The sequence below is a fragment of the Phoxinus phoxinus genome (genome assembly GCF_949152265.1).
Source record: "Phoxinus phoxinus genome assembly, chromosome: 14".
Lineage (NCBI taxonomy): Eukaryota > Metazoa > Chordata > Actinopteri > Cypriniformes > Leuciscidae > Phoxinus > Phoxinus phoxinus.
The window spans coordinates 14,326,137-14,345,250 of record NC_136889.1 but is presented as its reverse complement, the minus strand read 5'-3'; the positions used below and the strand labels follow the sequence as shown (position 1 = coordinate 14,345,250).

The 19,114-nt window shown below is 38.6% G+C and overlaps 1 protein-coding gene across 2 annotated transcripts; it reads right to left on the bottom strand.

Annotated features, from left to right (window-relative positions):
- Window positions 1–397: 397 nt before the first annotated feature.
- Window positions 398–18,963, bottom strand: inpp5f (inositol polyphosphate-5-phosphatase F). Of its 2 annotated transcripts, none has more exons than XM_079634300.1 (20): window positions 18,552–18,963; window positions 15,162–15,242; window positions 13,902–14,038; window positions 12,283–12,411; window positions 11,879–12,064; window positions 11,012–11,068; window positions 10,712–10,910; window positions 8,592–8,771; window positions 8,227–8,294; window positions 7,455–7,579; window positions 7,291–7,368; window positions 7,041–7,161; window positions 6,681–6,809; window positions 6,186–6,303; window positions 5,872–6,070; window positions 4,905–4,976; window positions 4,720–4,793; window positions 4,497–4,625; window positions 4,215–4,302; window positions 398–3,753 (listed from the first exon to the last, which is right to left on the bottom strand). In XM_079634300.1, the coding sequence occupies exons 1-20, from the start codon at window positions 18,655–18,657 to the stop codon at window positions 2,634–2,636; spliced, it is 3,396 nt and encodes a 1,131-aa protein (XP_079490426.1). In that variant the 5' UTR covers window positions 18,658–18,963; the 3' UTR covers window positions 398–2,633. The 2 variants fall into 2 exon arrangements, with proteins under 2 accessions (XP_079490426.1, XP_079490427.1); XM_079634301.1 differs by having other exon boundaries at window positions 11,879–12,046; window positions 18,552–18,786.
- Window positions 18,964–19,114: the final 151 nt, after the last annotated feature.

The window sequence follows — 19,114 nt, the reverse complement described above, 5'->3', positions numbered from 1 at the left end:
AATATTAATCATCCAATTGAAAAGCCTTACAAGAAGGTTCATCAGCACGGTTAGTTAAAAATAGCAAAAGCCTGAAAGTGCCAGTGCTTACATGTTAATGTTAAATATCTTAGGCAATGCAACACCCGCATATTCCTCTGTGTTATAACCTGAGTGAAGGAGCCACGAACCTCTCACACTGCATCTGAATGCAAAGAATGTAGCTTTGCAGTGTAGCTCTGGGCAATCAAAAGGTCTTCACTGGGAGGAACCACATACCGACACTAAGGAGAGTTTGCTGTGAGATCAGTGAGCGATGTTAGGATAAAACATTTGCAAGTGATGTCTGCAGTATTTGGTGATGAAAGAGTTAGTGAAAGCCTATGTTTAGTTAATCTGTCATCAAAGTTGTAAATGAATCAAAATGACAATCTTTTTTAATTATTTACTTAAAAAGCCTCCCAGGTACAGCCCATAACATTTTAAAATACAGCAGTTGACAATTATTATTAACATAGGAAAATACTAGGGAGTACACTTGAGAACATGAATTTTGAATAAATACTTAGCAAAAAAAAAATATTTTGGGTACAATAGATGAAAACAATTAACCAAAAAGTATGTAGGACGTTCTCTTAAATGGGAAGAAGCTGGAAATTATGTGCTTTTGAAACAAAAGACTGTTGGACAAAATATAATATGATACATGTCAGTTCAGTTACAAACATTGAAAATAAAAAGTGGATTCAAAAGCACTTTGTGACAATTTGCAACATTATAAGATGTTGGGGAACAACCACAGAGACAGTGCAAGTCTTTATGCATAGAAAATTAAAAATTCATACATAAAAAAAACAATCTACCCCCACCTCCAAAACAAGAGGAATGTTTATCAAGATCCTCCACCAAATAAGAGCATTTCAAGTTCAAAGCAAAGAACAGGGTGCAGTCCAGTGCATGCTGTCTTAAATAGTAAAAAGAAAAAAAAACCGTAACAAAAAAAGTCCACTTACCACCAAACCTACTGCGCATGTATTTATCACTATTGCATAACAGCCACCATATATTGAAGCTCAGACAGTTCCAATCTCAGAAGGTTAATAAACCACGTACCAACTCCAGGAATGTCTGAATGTGTATGCATTGCAACAGCATCGTGTAAACCAGTGTCTTGCACAGCACTATATGCTACAGTACATGTGAGAGAAAGATAAGAAATGATGTGTGTGAGAAACAAAGCTGGTGACGTGTTTGAAAAACAAACTGCGGCCCAAAGAACTTATAAACCAGCCCTCAAAGCCAATATAATGTTCTCACTGATGTTCACGGTGTCTTATTTAGATATCATGTAGCTCATAAGATTTTGAACTATTTCAAAGTCTCTTAATACACAAAGATCCATCCCACAGGATCTGCACTTATCATCATTAAATAATGCATAATTAACCTAGGTTCTACTGGATATCACCCAGTAAGACTTTGTTCTTTCTGCATCTATATATTGGGTAAGGCAGCCTCAAAAGATGATCTAATCTGCATCACTTCTTGATCTTGAACCAAATGGCCAGAGCGAATCTAAAGACATCACATAGATACTACAGACAAAACATAAATGTAACCTGAATGACTTCAATGAAAACTGATTTATAGGTAGACTTGGCATTTAGCAATCTGATAAGGCTTGCTCTTGCCATTTAAGAGTGCAAAAAGTTGTGTTATGGGTACCCTGCATCAGACCCGTGTCAAATACTAGTCAAACGTTATTATATATGCATACGAAAGTCCAATGCCTTTGCAAATAAATTTGATGTTTTTACAGGTACTTAAAACAGGTCGTTCCCCAACGTACGTTTTAAGCATTTTAAGATATCAGCAGACCACTGTTACATTATCCCACAGCATACAACTGAAAAACATGAAATAAAAAGCATTTTAAGACAGAAGCCTTTCTCAAAACCAACATGTGACAATAAATGTCAGTTTTAGTCATGATTTAGTCAAATGATTTAGCTGCGTGATTACATCTACAGAGCCCAAAAGAACTGGACGGATTGTTTCCATCAGCTAGGATTATAAACTTAAGAGCATACTCTCTATAAACATCTTAATTGGAGAGTACTAAAAGAAACTGCTACAGTACGTACATATAATACTTAGTTGAATAATATAATTTGACCATAGATCCTACACAACTATTGTGGTCCTATTTTGGTATATTTTTATGACAAACACCACATCAAAGATACCTATATAACTGTACGGTCTGGTTGTCTAAGCTGCCCACTTATAGATATTTCAATCGAAAAAGGTTTTAGTTACAGCTACAACAGCCAGTGAATTGTACTGCACAAATGGGGTCACGTGACATATCTAGGTCTTGGGTCTTGACATGCAATACAACTTGCCTGTCCTAATATACCTCAGAGTTGCCTGCTTCTTAACATGCAAACCAGCAATATATAGATGTTTATGATTCGATTTGGTACAGTCGGGTTATTCTTAGACGTACTACTTACTACTAAACACTGGCTGTAAACTTTGGTTTGGTTAACTGGAGGGGAAACTAGTGGTGTGGCTTGACTTCTGTGAGCTTATGCTACCATTACTTTACAGGAAGTCACGATCTAACTCTAAAAATGCCTCTGCTAAGCACGCTATATCTGAATGATCCTGGTCTGGCACTGTGTAAACATCGCTCGCAATTCGTTCTCTTGGGTTTCGTTGACGGCGTCTGTCTCTGGGCTTTTCTGCACCTTAGCTACAGCAAAGTTGATGCCTTGGGTAAGTCCGGCCTGGGTAAAACTAGCCACCTGCACCATGGAGCTCCTGATCTTCGCAAAGGGCGACACGACACGGCTTCCGTTGCCGTCTGCCGGCGAGGGTCCTGTGATGTCTTCCAAACTCTTTTGTGACCCGCATGATGTGGCTGAGCCCGCAGGCTGGACAGTCAGTAGATTTGCTCCTCGGACGGAGGTCTCCACCTCAAGTTGAGATGGGCGAGGGAGTTGCTGTTGGTCATTAGAAGACCCCAGTCTTGTGTCAGGAGCCGAGGGGGCTTGAGGTGCTTGCGGTTTGGGTGCTGGAGCCACTTCCTCGAACACCTCTATTGGTTTGGTCTTGGCATCCTGGACAAACTGGTGGCAGTAAGCATCAATAGGTGTCCCGAAGTCAATCAGAATGGCTTCCTCTGCCTCCGAGGCTGTCCCAGGAGACTGTCCATCTGGGCCAACTGACAAGCTATCCGCAGTCTTATTTTCACAGCCTGTGACTCGGATGACAGAGGGCACAGCAAGCTCGACGCTGCCAATTGACTGCGAGCGAATGGTAAGTCGTGGTGCAGATGCTACAATTCCACAGCTAGGGAGCACATAGTCTACGTTTTCCCGAGAGCCCGAGCATGGCAGCTCATCCGAGTTGTAGGAATCGGAATCAGAGGAAATCTCATCCGAATGTTTGTCTTTAAGGTCTTTCAGGGCTGCCGAACCAGTATTGCCATCATGGGTCTCTAAACTGCTGTCTGATTTCCAGAGGTTCATATGTAAATTGGGCTTGAGGAAGTTCACTTTCACCTCAGGCTTAGAGAAGGTCCCCAGTTTCCCCAAGGGCTTGAAGTTTCCAATGTTGACGTTAGTCTTTGTCTGCTTCACTTTCTGGTTTAGCGATGAGAACTTGTTCAAAAGGAAACTTTTGCCTTGAGCCAAACCAGACCCAAGGACTTGGTCCACAGCTTTTCCTTGAATTCCCATTATATCCTCATGTGGTTTGCTGTGTCTCCTGAAACAAAGCAATTAAAGCGAGATTCATCAACAATTTGGATGTTCAAAAAAGCCAGGGGAAAAAAAACTAATCAGTTTAGGTTTTTGTAGTCTTAATGTGAAAAAATAACACATTAAATCTATTTTTTAAACCTGATCCCAAAACACCATTAACAAATGAGATTTTTGTTAATGCATCTCAGTCTAAATGATCAGATTGGATTTCTTTTATTTTCTTTTATCTTTTTGTAATTTGTTGTGCAGCGAGTTGAAACATCCATTACTAAAGTCTCACAGTAAAGTCTCATACACAACAATCATATCCAGACACAACTTATTTAGAAATCAGATTTATGAACAAAATCTGATTTCCCCTGCAGTGTGAACAAAGCCTTTGTGTCCTTTGTAAATAAGGTAAAACCTTAAAAATGTTAGTGTAAACTGAAGAAGCCCACATACAAAAGTTTCTTCTTTTTTTACCTCTCTAGTTTCTTCTCAACGACCTGGACGTCAAGCCCCATAGCTTGCTTTGTAATACGAAGCATTTCAGCAATGCATTGGAGTGTGTCTGAAATGCAAACAACCCAAGTGCAGAGGAAAGGATTAATTATTTAACACAAACACAAAACTATTCAAGCTCCACCAGCATACACAAGGCCAAGTTATATCTTTTACCAACTTAACCCATAATGTCATTCACAGAATTACGCAATACAGAAGCTGAACTAGAGCCACAACAAATCATGATATCCCAGAACAAACCTTTCCCATCATCCTCTGGATTCCGTGTGACAGCCCTCAGCGTATGGAAGTAACCGCTTATCTCCCCATTCTTATAGTGCAGCCGCATGCAGCAGTATTTAGGCTTTCCGAAAAGAGTTGGTTCTGGCCCTACAAAGACCAACATTGGCTAACTGTATTATCACAGAACATTTTATTTAATAGGACAAAAATGACACCCACAAGTTTATTTACAAACTATTACCAATTTCGATCTTTTCAAGACCTTCTAAACTGAGTCTCTGGTACTGGTTGACTTTGTCCGCCTCCTCATCATAACTAAATAGAAACAACAAAAGTTAAGTGGCATTACTAAATCAATGCCAAGAAAAAAATTATTTTTTTGTTGTTGTTTTTTTAAACACAAACTTTGAGAGAAAATGCACTTACTAGGCTACATAATATGCACAGTTGGACAGCAGCAGAAGAACGTCAACATCTTTATGGGTGGCGTCTATAAGACTAAAAGTGGGGAAAAAAGAAACAGCAGCACAATAAAAGGTCAAAATCTTCAAAGTGAGGCTCATGAATATTTCCATTAAACCCTGGGCATATATGAGAAAAATAAACAAAATGTCATGCAAAATGCATGACATTTCACTAGAAGGTATTTAATCATCTGAGGTTAACTCTGACCATAATATATTATGCTTATTCGAGCATATCTTGTATGAAGATTTACTCAAATAAGCATTAAATATTATGGTCAGACAAAGATTTAAGAAGAATTCCAACCCAATCAGTAACAGTTTTCAGGCACCTATCACCATGGCCTACCACCAACAGATGCTTAAAAGATTTGAGGAAATATGGCTCCCTCACCCAAACAATAATTGTACAAATATGAAAAAACAATATGCACAAGTACCTCTGAGCCGTTGACAACAAACTGTAGGAGGAAGAGTACACTAAACATGAATTTTTAAATCAAGCTTTATAATAGATCCTAGCATTATTACAGTCATTTTTTATTGCAATTAATTTTTTGTGTTATTGTAATTTTTTATTCTTCGGTTGTAACTGAATATTTCCCAATAAAGAAAAAAAAGCGATTACACAGTTAAGGGCCGTTCACGCATAACACATTTCTGTATTCCACCGTGCTGCTTTTTCATTATTTTTCTTTGTAAATATGGATTCGATTAATATGACGTTTAAGTTAAAGAAACATTTAAGTGCTTTAAGACCTTCTGTTTCTTTTGATGCCACTGCCCTGCATCTTGCGTATTTGAATGGAAAAATGCGTCCTGTGTGTGCAACCCCTAATACAGCATCCTTTTCTGAAACTGCATCATAAAACTGGCTTGGAATAAGAACTCTCCTAAAAACACTGCATGATGAGGTTGAGGGCTCTCACCTTGGATCACAGTCTATAAGAGCCCATCCACCGTGGAACTTCTCATCATCGGGTAACAGCATCTGCATGTACGTCTGCAGCAGGAGGCTGACCTGCTCCTGAGCTCCCCTTTGGCTCTCCTTCTCCTTCTCCTCATGCTCCTTCTCTTTGCTGAAGATGGAGTACAGGTCTTCCGTTACTGGATGTCCCATCATGAGGTCTGGGAGGATCAGAGATACAGTACATGGCAGATGAGGCACTGCGCTGTGCTAATAGCGCTGTGTGCCTAACATCAAAAATACATAAGGATTCAAATGACAATCTCCCATGCTCACCAATGACGGCCTGTCGGTAGGCATCTCTGAAGCGGTTCAGATAGTAACGATTAGCTGAGTTCACACCATCCTTCATTACCCCAGCTAACTTTCGCTCTCCTGTTCGTGTGAAATCTCCCTACACAAGAGATTTCACATATCAGACTAAGCGGACAAGCTTATTGGGTGGCCCTCATTGTCCTACTTCAGTTATGTATGAGATTAAAGGCTTTAGTCTCAATTTTTTAATCCTATTCATCCTTAAAAAGATGCTGTGGGAATTCCTGTAGGATGGCCAAATTTAATTACAAAACCATTTTAAAAATGAATTACTTAATTTATTTGCATTTAAAGTAATTATTAACAAATAAATTAATCATTCATTTACATAAGTAAATAAATTATTTACATAATATTTAGATGATTTATATAATATAGGCACTCCAAATAAGATGACTTAAATAAATGGGCAATGGGGACAGCATAAAATCAATGGCAGGCATTCAGTCTATTTACCTTTAGGGCAGCTGTGCCAGCATACTGACGGCTAATGGTGTCTCCATTGTTGGCCCACATCACCTGATAGATTCTGTAACACTTGAGGGGCAGTGGCTGCTCGGGTGGCATTACACCAAGTTTTTTCAGCTGGAACCAAACAGATGAAAAGACTCTTTGAATGTGCTGGCACAGCCAGAGCATCTGAGAGAGGCAAAGACACTACACTATTCTGTGGGTGTGGTATGGCAGCGCTCCTAGAAACCAGTTTTATTTACACCTTAAGGCATTTAGCACATGATCTTATCCAAAATGACTTTCATTTTTATGTGTGAATTTATCAGTGTAGCATGTTCCAATCTCAAATGTGAATTTGTATACCTGCTGTTCCATGACCACACGGGCGATAGCGGCCTGTACCACATTAGTTCTGTCCAAGCAATCCATGCAGTTAACCCGGAAGATGCCTTCCTGTTGGCAGATGACTCCTGCTTGGTCCACCCTATTTGCAAATCGAAGTAGATTGATTATAATCAACCAGCAGTCCAGCTGACATTACTTTTGACATTACTGACCGAGTTAGTCAGTTTTTATGAGAGAACTGGGACTAAAGGGCCAATGAAAGACTCACCAGGCCCATCTCGTGTCTGTGATAATGTCATAGATGGCATCAGTGAGAGTCTGCAAATTTTCAAACTTCATCCCTCGACTGGAAAGTGACAAAGGAGAAAATCTGTTGTTGAGATTTGACCACAACAGGCTCTTTTATAAAAGTCACAAGGTTGGGTATCTTACCAGTGCTCATGGAAGTCAAATGAAACGTATGTTAGGTTGGGATTATTGTACAGCAGCACTTGTTTGAGGTAAGCATCACCGATGATCTTCTCACGTCCATTTTGGTCCACTAAATTAATGATGATCTGATGGTGAAAGAAAAAAAAACCTCTGTAATATAAGGATGATATTTATTGCTTTTTGTCAGGGCTGTTAATATGTTAACAAATGCAATTATGATTAAATGCAGGTCATTTGTTTTTACCAATAACATTAATTTTGACATTATAACAATTGTGTTTTGTGTCATATCTAAATGAGGTTTAAAACTTCTACAAAGGTTTAGTGTCAGAAAGTTGTTGTTGTTGTTTTAGAAAATAATACAAATAGACACCAAATCAGCATTTTAGAATGATTTCTGAAGGATCATGTGACACTAAAGACTGTAGTAATTCAGTCTGAAATACTGAAAATTCAGCTCTATCATCACAGGAATAAATTACATTTTAAGTAATTAAGTAATAGTAAAATACATTTTAAATTGTAATAATATTTCACATTATTACTGTATTTTTAATCAAATCAACGCAGCCTTGCTGAGCATAAGGACTTTTGATCAGTGTCATTACATATTATATATTTCACTATGAATGTCATCCAGACAAAACTGCTGAATTCAGTAATTACACATATTTAAAATCTTCTAAAGGAATCGAATGCCTTACTTTTATACTAAAAATATTAGCATTTCATTCAATATTAGTATTTTTTTTTATTTTAAAAAACACCTTACCAGTTTTTTGTAAATCTCAACTTGCTGTTCAAAGTGAGAGGCAAAATAAGGCATAGTTTCCCTCTCTCCTGCAACAAAACACATCGGAGATAACACATCATGTAGGAAACACACAACGCTGCATGTGGATCACGGAATCAAAGTCACAGTAAAGTGCTGAGCCATCACCACAGAGCCCCAACATCCTCTCTGTTCAACTAAGAAGCCATGAAAACCCACCTGCTTCACACCTGATGCCATTCACAGGACAATGACTAAGCTGATGAATCACAGTAATAGCTCATCTATAAACAGAAGTGCTAGACTGCGCTGCCAGTTAGATCTCATTTATGATTTGAAGAGAGAATTACACAGATACACCTCACCTTTCTCTATACGAGGCCTGGGGTTGTAGCGGTACCCAGCTTGGCTCCAGAACACAGGGACAGAGCCTCGCGTTTGTACAAAGGACAGTGTGTGACTGTGCACGTGGATTAGCTGCTCCGTCTCCACATAGTTGGCCACATGTCCGTCTGCATCCACCCCCCTCCGCTTGTAGCGCATTCCTTCATTGGAAAGCACACGATGACGTTATCATATTGACGGGATGCAAAGTACATTTTTATTTCTTTTAGGGGTGCACGATATTGACAAAATGTGATATTGCGATATTGATAATGAATATTGCGATATCGATATTAATTTCGATACTTTTAAACATAAGTAAAATTACAAAAGTTATGGGAAAACGCATCAAAATAGATTAATAACAAATAAAACAAGTTTTCTTACAACACAAGGTTTATTTCAACTGAAAGTCATATTGGACTGGTACAACATGAATAAATAAATAATAACCATGTCTACAGAACAGGACATGTTGTACTGGTTGTACAGTATAAAATAAATAAATAAAGAGCACGTCTATGGAACGGGACATGTTGTACTGGTTGTATGTACACTACAGTATAAAAAACAATAAATAAAGAGCAAGTCTACAGAACAGGACATGTTAGAAACAATAAAAATACATCTAAAAAAAACAGTAAAAAGAAAATGTCATGAGAAACAGGGCCCATCAACAACCGTGTAACCTTTAGAAGGCAATTTGCACTTTCCCCGGCAACTCATGTAGGGACTGTTTACACCTGGCCACTTCATGCGTTTTCTGTGATCGGATAGCTATCTGATCGTGAAGAGACCAGGTGTGAATGCCCTCCGAAACACGAGACGGATTTGAATCAGATTGCTCAAACCACTTCAGGAGGAGGTCTGGGCCGCATTCCAGACGAAACTGGACAAGTGTAAATGCATCTGGTTGTTGAAACCACATATGTACATTTACATTACATTTAGTCATTTAGCAGACGCTTTTATCCAAAGCGACTTACAACTGAGGACTACAGCAAGCGAGTCATCGTGAAGAGGCAAAAATAACGCAAGAAGTGCTCAAAATACAAAGTTCTGGCATTACTCAGAGTAGCATAAGCCAAAACAAGGGAGGATTAAAGAGAAGGGTTTTTTTTTTTTTTTTTTTTTTCTTCAAGTGCTCACGGAAGAGATGAGTTTTCAGTTATCTTTTGAATGTGGTCAGGGATTCTGCATTCCGGACGAGGGTAGGGAGATCATTCCACCAGCAAGGAACCGTGAATGAGAATGTTCTGGAGAGTGATTTTGTGGCTCTCTGTGATGGTACCACGAGCCGTCGCTCATTGACCGATCGCAGGCTTCTGGTAGGGATGTAGACTCGTAGGAGCGAGTGAAAGTAGGAGGGAGCTGTGCCTGTGGTCGATCTGTAAGCAAGCGTCAATGCCTTGAACTTGATGCGAGCAGCGAGTGGTAGCCAGTGCAGAGAGATGAACAGAGGAGTGACGTGGGCCCTTTTGGGCTCGTTGAAGACAAGACGGGCTGCAGCATTCTGGATCATTTGTAGAGGTTTAGTTGCACATGATGGAAGACCGGCCAGAAGAGCATTGCAGTAATCAAGCCTAGAGATAACCAAGGCCTGGGCGAGAAGTTGTGTTACATGCTCAGTTAGGAAGGGCCTGATCTTCCTGATGTTGTGCAGTGCAAACCTGCATGATCGAGCTGTCTTAAATGTAAATTTTACTCCTCCCAAAAATGCTAAAAAAATAAACGTGTGAGAGCGTGTTATAGGCTATGGCCTATGTCATGTTATAGTCAGATATGACGGCGCTACTGCAACACGCATCAGCGCAGATTAGCAGCTGAGGATCTTTTCATCAAGCCAACGTGCAAACTATTGCAAATCAAAGTGAAAGTAAATCGCAGACACAATTATCTTCATTAAAAGTAATGAAATGCAACGCTACCAATTGCGACGTGTATTTTTCGAGAGGTGCATGTCAGACGGGACGCATCATAAACAAAATATTGCATAATTATCGCGAGACTTTCGATATATCAGGCAATGGGATATCGCAATAACGATATTGAGTCGATATATCGTGCACCCCTAATTTCTTTATTTACTTATGTACTGTACCTGCACGGTGGCGGCTTCTTCTGGAGATGAGGGCCACGGTGAAGCGAGGGTGAATATCATCCACACAGGTGGGTTCCTGCAGAGGCGTCTCCGGGCTGCTCCTCTCTTCATCAGAGCTCTCGTTATAGTTCACCACCAGCTCCTCCACCTGCACGAAGCCTTGGATGATAGGAATCACCCAAAAGTCCACCTGAGGCACCTGCAAAACAGGGCTTTTTTATCATCACCATTCAGGGCTTGTTTACGTATTCAAACATTAACCATTACAATTCTGGAAAATTTGAGAAAACGGTTTTGCACCTGCAAGTCAATTAGGTCTTTGACCATATGCTTGTTCCAGAAGAATCTATCATCCACCTAAAAGAAAACAACAACATTATGGGCATCAGTATTCTGTGAGTTTGTCAGATGGAATGTGTTCATGTTTGTGTTTTATGGACTTTCTATTAGGAAACACAGAGAGACAGGAAATGACTGCGGGGACAATGGAGAATGGGATTGGAAAATGACACAGCAACCACCGCCCAACAAAAACGTTCAGAACGTTTTAATAAGTTTGTAATGGGTTTTTGTCATTCTTTTTTTGTTTTAAAATATTTATATTTTATTTAAATGAATGAAATATATATATATATATATATTTCATTCATTGATAACTCATATATAACCCACTATCGCTTCTTCCCTTCCGTCATTGTTCATTGTTAGCTATATCTTAAGAAATAACTAATACAAATTTGTCAGAGATCTACTGTTTAGTGCAATATCCAGGAAGTTTCTAAAGATAATGGTTTATTCAATAAAAAAAAGAGAAATGAAGCTTGGCTATAAATGTATCGCATCCTGTATGTGTGGAACAAGTGCAAAAGAGTGCGAAACATCATCACTCAAATAAACGAAACAGTTTCCTGCTTTATCAAGTATCTGCACAACTGTCACCAATATCAATATTAAAAGACATTTTAAAATTTCATTATCCTCAAGTTAGTCTTTAGTAAAAAATTGTAACTGTTGCTCATTGAAAATCGAAGGAGTTAAAGTAAATAAATGGCTAATAGCTACATTTATACTTGCGGTCTTTTTAAAATAATAACTTGAAACCACAAAGCTAAAACACTCATTCAGTAGACATTTAACTTTCAAAATATATAAAACAAAAACTCTCACCTTTTTCCACAGGGGCTGATCTGACGTGCCTAACGCTCCCTGTCGCTGGACTGTATTGGTTAGGTCATAGGTCAGACTATAGTAAAATGAATCCGAGTCCATGAATATCTTATAGAGCTCTTCAAACAGCCGCCTCTCCAGACGTTCCTTCTCTTTATTCTCCTTGACCTGAAAGGCAGGGGAATACTGGATGGGAATGAACAAACAAAAGAAGGTTAAAGAGACAATACTAAGTTAAAGAGAAGTACATTTATGGGTGAATAAGAAGGCTCTGTTTTTACATTTTCAGATTTGATTTATATTAACAATGCTAACATGTTAAACAGATTAAGTAAAACGGAATATTTGGTCTCAAGATGATTGTAATTTTAAAGTGATATCAATGATCAAAATGTCCCATCAACCTTTTTCTTCATGGGAACAGCAACATTAGATTTGATCTGACTCAGGGTCTTTAACAGGAACTTGGACTCGTCCGGTGACTGGGTGATTTTCTCTGGTTTGTTGATTCCAAAATGATGCTTTTTACAGAGCTGAAGGAGAATGAAAGAAAAAGAATAGTTGATAAAGAGTTAGTGTTATTGCTAACAATCTGCTGTTATTGGTGACAAATCTACATCCATATATAATCCATGAACATCTCTGTTTCCCTGCTCAAAGTCCATCTGAAAAAATACTGCTACAGTAATTGCTTGAATTAAAACCAAAAGGCTGCCAAGATGGATACTAAAACTAGCCTGCTGATGCCAGAGCAGATTCATGTGCCCATTAAATAGACAGAACAACTAGAGTCAAACTACATAGGCAGGCTGCCATCTCAAAGTAATTCAAGGCAATTATTCTGTGATAAACTACTCAAGCAGAGATAGCGCACCAAGAGAATGGATAACAGTGACCTCTGACTGTTTCACTTACATGGTTAAACATCTCCTTTAATCCCAGAAGCTCTGCTGAGAGACTGACTCCTTAGAAACATCATGCTTCCTCTGGAACCCTTAGAAACACACACCACTACTCTTGCACTAGTTATACGTCAACAATTTACTACACGAAAGGGCTGAAAGATCTAAAGTTGTGGTCTAAGCAACAAATGGACGCACTAAGTAGTGGGAATTTGGGAAGACAGTCCGGTATATTCTATCAGGAACAAATACTTGCTACAAGAAATAACTCTTCTAATGTTTCTTTTTTTTCAGTTTCAAAAACTTAAAGGGGCTATATGTAAGAATTTGTATGTATTTATCTCTATTTATTGGCAATATGTGAACCGCTTGTAACGAAACTTAAAAAGAAGAGACCTTCCCCGACTTCCTAGGCTGTCTATGAAAGCCTGAAGACTCAAAAAGATCAAAAACGATGTGACGATTATGCACGCTCCCAAGAGCCTCTCTTCCATTTAATGAGACATGAAATTAATGCTTATACAATGTTATTCGCAGAAAGAGCCATTCGGTACTGTAATGTCACGGAGTAATCCAAAGAAATGTGATTCATTCAAGCTATAGTCTCACATATCCAGACCGGTGTAATAACAAGGGTTTCCAAATTCTACATATAGCCCCTTTAACTCTGGGTCATTCTATTATTATTATTTAACCCTGGCTTGGGTCATTCTAAACCCTGGTAAATGAAATCCTGGTTTATCTTGCTTAACATTTTACAGCACTGCTCACAATTTACCAAGGGTTACAATTAATCCTGGGTATTCACAAATTGCACGTCAACCATTTACTACACGAGAGGGCTAAAATACCTAAAGTCTTGGCCTAAAGTGTCTAGGCACACTAACAAGTGGGAATTCGGGTAGACAGTCCAGACAATTCTATCAGGATCCAATGAATGCTCTCTACCAACATGGATAATGACAAGAAATAGCTCTTCAAATGTTAGATCAACACATCAATATGATGAAATGTAATGGTTAATGTAGCCATTTTTACATCATGTCTTTGTCTGATTCTATAGTAACTTTAATTAAATCCAACATGGAGAACGTTTGTACAAAACAGTTAGAATTAGTCACCTCTAATTCTAGATCCTGTGGTTCATCCTCTGAGAGCGGAATGACAACCATCTTGGTGATCTTGTAGACTTTGTGGTCTCCTGGCAACTGGCCCACCAGTGCTTTCTGGCGAATCAGGATCAGACCCAGAGGAAGATCTGCCCAAAAGGGAGGAGGAAGGGAATGTGTCATGAGTGCAGAGTTCCACGCCTCATTTTCCTGCTCTATCCGGCATGATTCATTCCAATGGCAAGTATTCTCATAACAATGACTTCAAAGACATTTGCAATGAGACGAGATGCAGTCATACTTTCACTGACAACTCAATGTAAACCAACAGATAAAAGCAGTAAAGCACACCCTGCAGCAGGTAACTCTGAGATCTTTTAGGTGGAAAATTTAATGAGAACAGCCTTTGTAGGAACAGTGCAAGGAAATATCAGGTTTGCCCACTGGATTATGTTACAAAGTAAGGCATGTATAATATGTAGCAAGATACTGATGATATGGCTCATCTGTGTAGCCTTGCCCTGAAAAACTGCAAAAAAGTCGAACAATTATTTTAGCCATCAATAATAGTAGAAAATATATGTATATATACAGACAAAGCAAGTGTTTCTCTGAAAAAGGAAGAGAGATTGGCATTATAATGACATTATACATAATGTCAACCTGTTAACAATAGACAGGTTGACTTCTCAAATCAGCCACCGAATAATGAATTGAAAGTATCATACATGCCATCATTTCACTTCTGTACTAATAATCGCTCAAGAGCTTCCTTTTAATCTATTAAGAGGCATTTGTTTAATGGAAATGGATCTATATATGGATCATTCATGACTATATTCTTTGAACTGTGTATCCTGTAAATACCACAGCATGTGAATAAGGCAAATATTCAATGCCATTCTATTTAATCTGCTAAAGCTACATCAGAACATATGGGCTACAGAGCACTGAGAGACAATTAGCAATTACAAAAAAATTATAAACCAAATTTAGCTGACATTTCTGATGCTGGAGCTGCCTTTCATTATATTAATTATGAGTCTCTGGTACCCAGTTTCTTCCTGCTGCAAACTGAATTACAGAAAAAAAAGGGAAAAAAAGAAAACAATCACGTATTCTATTAAATCAGGATCTGAATGGTATTTTATCTAACAACATTAGACTATACGCTTTAGAGCCACTGAATTTATTGTAAACATTACTGTGAATTAAAAATGTTAATTCTCATCCTTTATACACAAAATATACCAGTCTGACGATCAAACTTACCGGCATGAAGCTGTATTTTTCCAATAATACCCTCTACAAGGCCCAGACAGACAGGGTTCCATGCCAGCAGGAGGTCAGTTGCTGAAAGAAGGTTTAAAATAAGTCACAAGTGTTCAAAACATTTTTTTCAGCTCATAATAAGGGCTTTTCAGACTTGAAATAGTTAACTCTGGGTCGTTCTAAATCCTGGGTTATCTTGCTTCGGATTTCACACTGCTCACAATTTACCCGGGGTTAACAATTCATTTTAGGTATTCATATGCTGAAGATTCAAACTGTAGGCTACATTTCTAAACCCTGGGTTAATGACTGGATGCATTACATGACCTATTTACAGGCTCAACATTGCGCATCATCACATTATACATTGCCCACTGTACTGAAGTTTCTTCCAGAAAATTCAGACTATAAAGGCAAGAATTAAACAGTCTCTTCTTCAATTCAATTCACGGTTTCAATCACCATTTGACATGTTTCTCCTAAAACTACAAAACGACTGTTTATACAATGCGATGTGTTTCCATGACTGTCCAAAGCATGTGAATATAAGGCATGCCTTTAGGTATCTGTTGTTAAGCATCATCGGTGCTAAACCCATTATAAACTGCACGTGAAACGTTTCTCTATCCACGATTAAAATGGGGTTTAGAAAATTGAAGGTTCTTCAAGCAACAGAAAACAGGAGTAACTCAAATGTTGCCAGTTTTCACCCCTTAGATAAGGCACACTTTATGTTTTGAAAAATGTTGTGGTATAAATAATTTGGACAATATATGTTCATTTTGAGTGTTTTTTTTATAATTTTGTTCAATAATTTTATTATTACATTTAATGTGTATATTTTTGTTTTATTACACACAAATACTTTTTTTTAATTATTTTTTTTTTTTTTTTGCACTGCTGCATCTGGGGCAGAGGAACCATCACAGCTTCCTTCGACTTTCTAAGGTTATGTGGCTGCTCACAATTGATCTTAAAAAACAACAACTATCAAAAGCATTTTTAAGACAGGTTCCGCACAAAGATGACTGCTAACCTGAGTCACCAATTTCAGTAATTCCTCTTAAGATGATTGATCAGCATCACCTACATTTTTAGGAATGATGAGCAGGGTCTGAGATGTCATGTGCATAGACAGCATTTTATGGAGTATCTGATAGTATGGTAGCTTAATAGCTCCTACTATCTTTTGACAGACATCATAGTTCCATTTGGAAGTGGATGCTCTCAGCACATTTGCCACTGTCATGCACTCAACCATCTCCTGACTAACTGGGAAGAGACATACACAGTCTGATGATGGAGGGGTGGGAGCTGGATGAGCTGCATCATGAAGTTGCCAAAAACCCTCCATAATGACCATGAGCTTGGCATTGGGCATCATTCCAGTTTGAGGAAAGTTCTCCAAATACTAGGCCATGAAAAACTGGTACATCCGTGGAGTTGAATGATATCTTGGTAGGAGCAGAGACTTACCAAATAATAAAAAATTCTGAAACTAAATTAAATTCAACATTGCACTCAAATTTTTATGATGATAATATAATTTGTAATTAAAAATACATCACTGTGATCTATTCATACAAGTATCTAATAGAAGTTTGAAGTGGCTAACCTTTCATTTGACATTATTATGATCTATTCATCTGCCACACTACACCGACTGGGACTGAATAATAAGCAAACTATTAACTAATACGGTGGTATAAAGTTTAACTCACCCAGACATGCTGGCAACTATGGAATTTGTTCAAAAGAACTGAGACTGTATCTATGCATCATGAATACAGTGGAAACCCTTATCCAGTTAAATAATGAAACAGACTGCAACCTAAACCTGATCAGCTCGGCTGCACACACATGGCTAAAAACAGCTAGAACTTATTCAAATCTTCACAGGATGCAATTTTCCCGATAATCTGCAGGACGGACTAGCTGCCCATCTAGTTTTAGGCTTGGCAAGAGATAGAAGTGGTGTGTATAGGTAGACATTCAAAGGCGAGATTAAAAAAAGTGTGAGAGAAAGGCATTTTTAGTTGTCTGTGTGACCATAAAACGTCTGTCATGGTTGAGTATGCAAACCTTTTGGTAAAAACAATCTAAACGAAAAAATATCTGCAAAACAGTCATTTCTGATAAAAGACATACAATGCACACATGACACAAGAGCGATGTCAAACCTGCCTGAGGTTAAAGAAACACGTCAGCACCAGTACTTTATTGGTTTAATGCCTAGGCAGAAAACTCTCATTTGACTATCTACCACTACTATGCCTTGCCCAAACACACGTACCACTTTCTCCAGGAGAACAGTCACAAGTCTGACCCTGACTTTAACCTTCAACTTTTAACCGTGTAACTATATAATTCTCTTGTGAGACATCTAACAGCACTATCCAGCATATTTAGAAATACACCAACTCACTGGTAAGATGAGTTGATGGACATTTAAATATTTATTCACTACTGACATTTCTTCCCAAACAGCCATCGTTTTTAAATAACAAATTATGCTAAAAAATTATCTAATAATGTTTAATTAAGGCCATTTAGTGGTAATTTGTAATCCCTGTAAACTGGTTATGTACTATTATTCACAGATCTAGCCTGCACAATTGGAACTGGGCCCAAAGGACATCATAACATCAAACCAAGATCATTTTGATGCAAAAATGTGCACCCTCTGTGACGGTCTCTTCTCTCTTCCATGGAACAAGAAAGTAGATGCAGGCACAATTTTAGGGCACTTTCACTATTCGCTTTTATTGTGTGGGGGAAAACATGATATGAAAGTATAGTGGTAACTGAATGTCAGTGCCTAGCATTCTGTAAACATCTATTTTCGTGTTCCACCCAAGAAATAGTTACATAGGTTTGGAATAAAAAGGGGAGTAAATGATGACAGAAATGTTATTTTCATGTAAATTGTCCCATTAAGATTCTCAATCTGGCATCTAAACGCCCTTGACCAAAATATACTGACCCCCAAAACACATACTGTCTGTAATTAGAAAAAGGGGCTTTAGCCACGGCATCATCCGATCAAAACACCAGAGGTTTGCACTGACACTGCTTTCATGCACGCGCCGCTGCTTTGAAAGTAGGGCAATGAAAACACCACAACTGGGCATCTTTCAAGACAACAGCCTAGCTCGACAGATTAAAAAACCTGACATTTCCATCGCTTTAACATTTATTCAACACTATACAACTCAGTGATCCGTCTTCTCATGTCAGGAGCACAAATCACTCATTTTATCTCTGTTTTGAAGCAGCGTGTCGTGACGTGACGTGTACATTATTATGCGCGGGGAATGGCAACAATGTAGACAGTGAAAACGAAAACATTGAAACACATGTACACTGTTTAAGTTGAAATGCAAGCATTACCCGGTCTCACGGCCACAGATCCATCCTTCCTGCTGCACCACAGCGCGTTATCTCCGCTCTGGAGAATATAATGATCTTTAGCTTGAAACAGCTCCATGTTCATCATAATACCAAAACATAGGAGCGCCCCGACGACATAAACCGCTGGATTTGTTCCCGATCCGAGAAACGAGGAAATGAAGCAGCTCCCTTGTCGTCCACTGGCAGTCCAGAGACGCCAGCTAACCTGCTAGCTCTGTACCTGTGTAAACGTTTATAATCATCTGATAAAGCATCATGCTTCTATGTCAGGTACTAGCCGATCATCGAAAATGAATGCGCATTTAATGTCAGTTTAATAAGGGCGATATTGTTGTAGTGGTTCGGAAATGTGCCGGTCTGTCTAATATTTTCCACTGAGGGGAGCAGCAGCGAATGAAACGATTTCCTCCAGTTATACACACACGTGACCTCTTCCGTCACACCGAACATAGGTCATCTGTGACTAGATGCCCCACCTGCAATTTTTGTTTTGGTGTACTGTTTTATATTATGTCGTTACTCGTATTGCATTTTATTTTAGA

Coding starts and splice junctions, on each gene's coding strand:
- inpp5f (XM_079634300.1), bottom strand. CDS start 18,657: ATGATGAACATGGAGCTGTTTCAAGCTAAAGATCATTATATTCTCCAG. Junction 15,243..18,551: donor ATCTGTGGCCGTGAGACCGG/GTAATGCTTGCA, acceptor ACCTTCTTTCAG/CAACTGACCTCCTGCTGGCA. Junction 4,303..4,496: donor TCCAGAGGATGATGGGAAAG/GTTTGTTCTGGG, acceptor TTTGCATTTCAG/ACACACTCCAATGCATTGCT.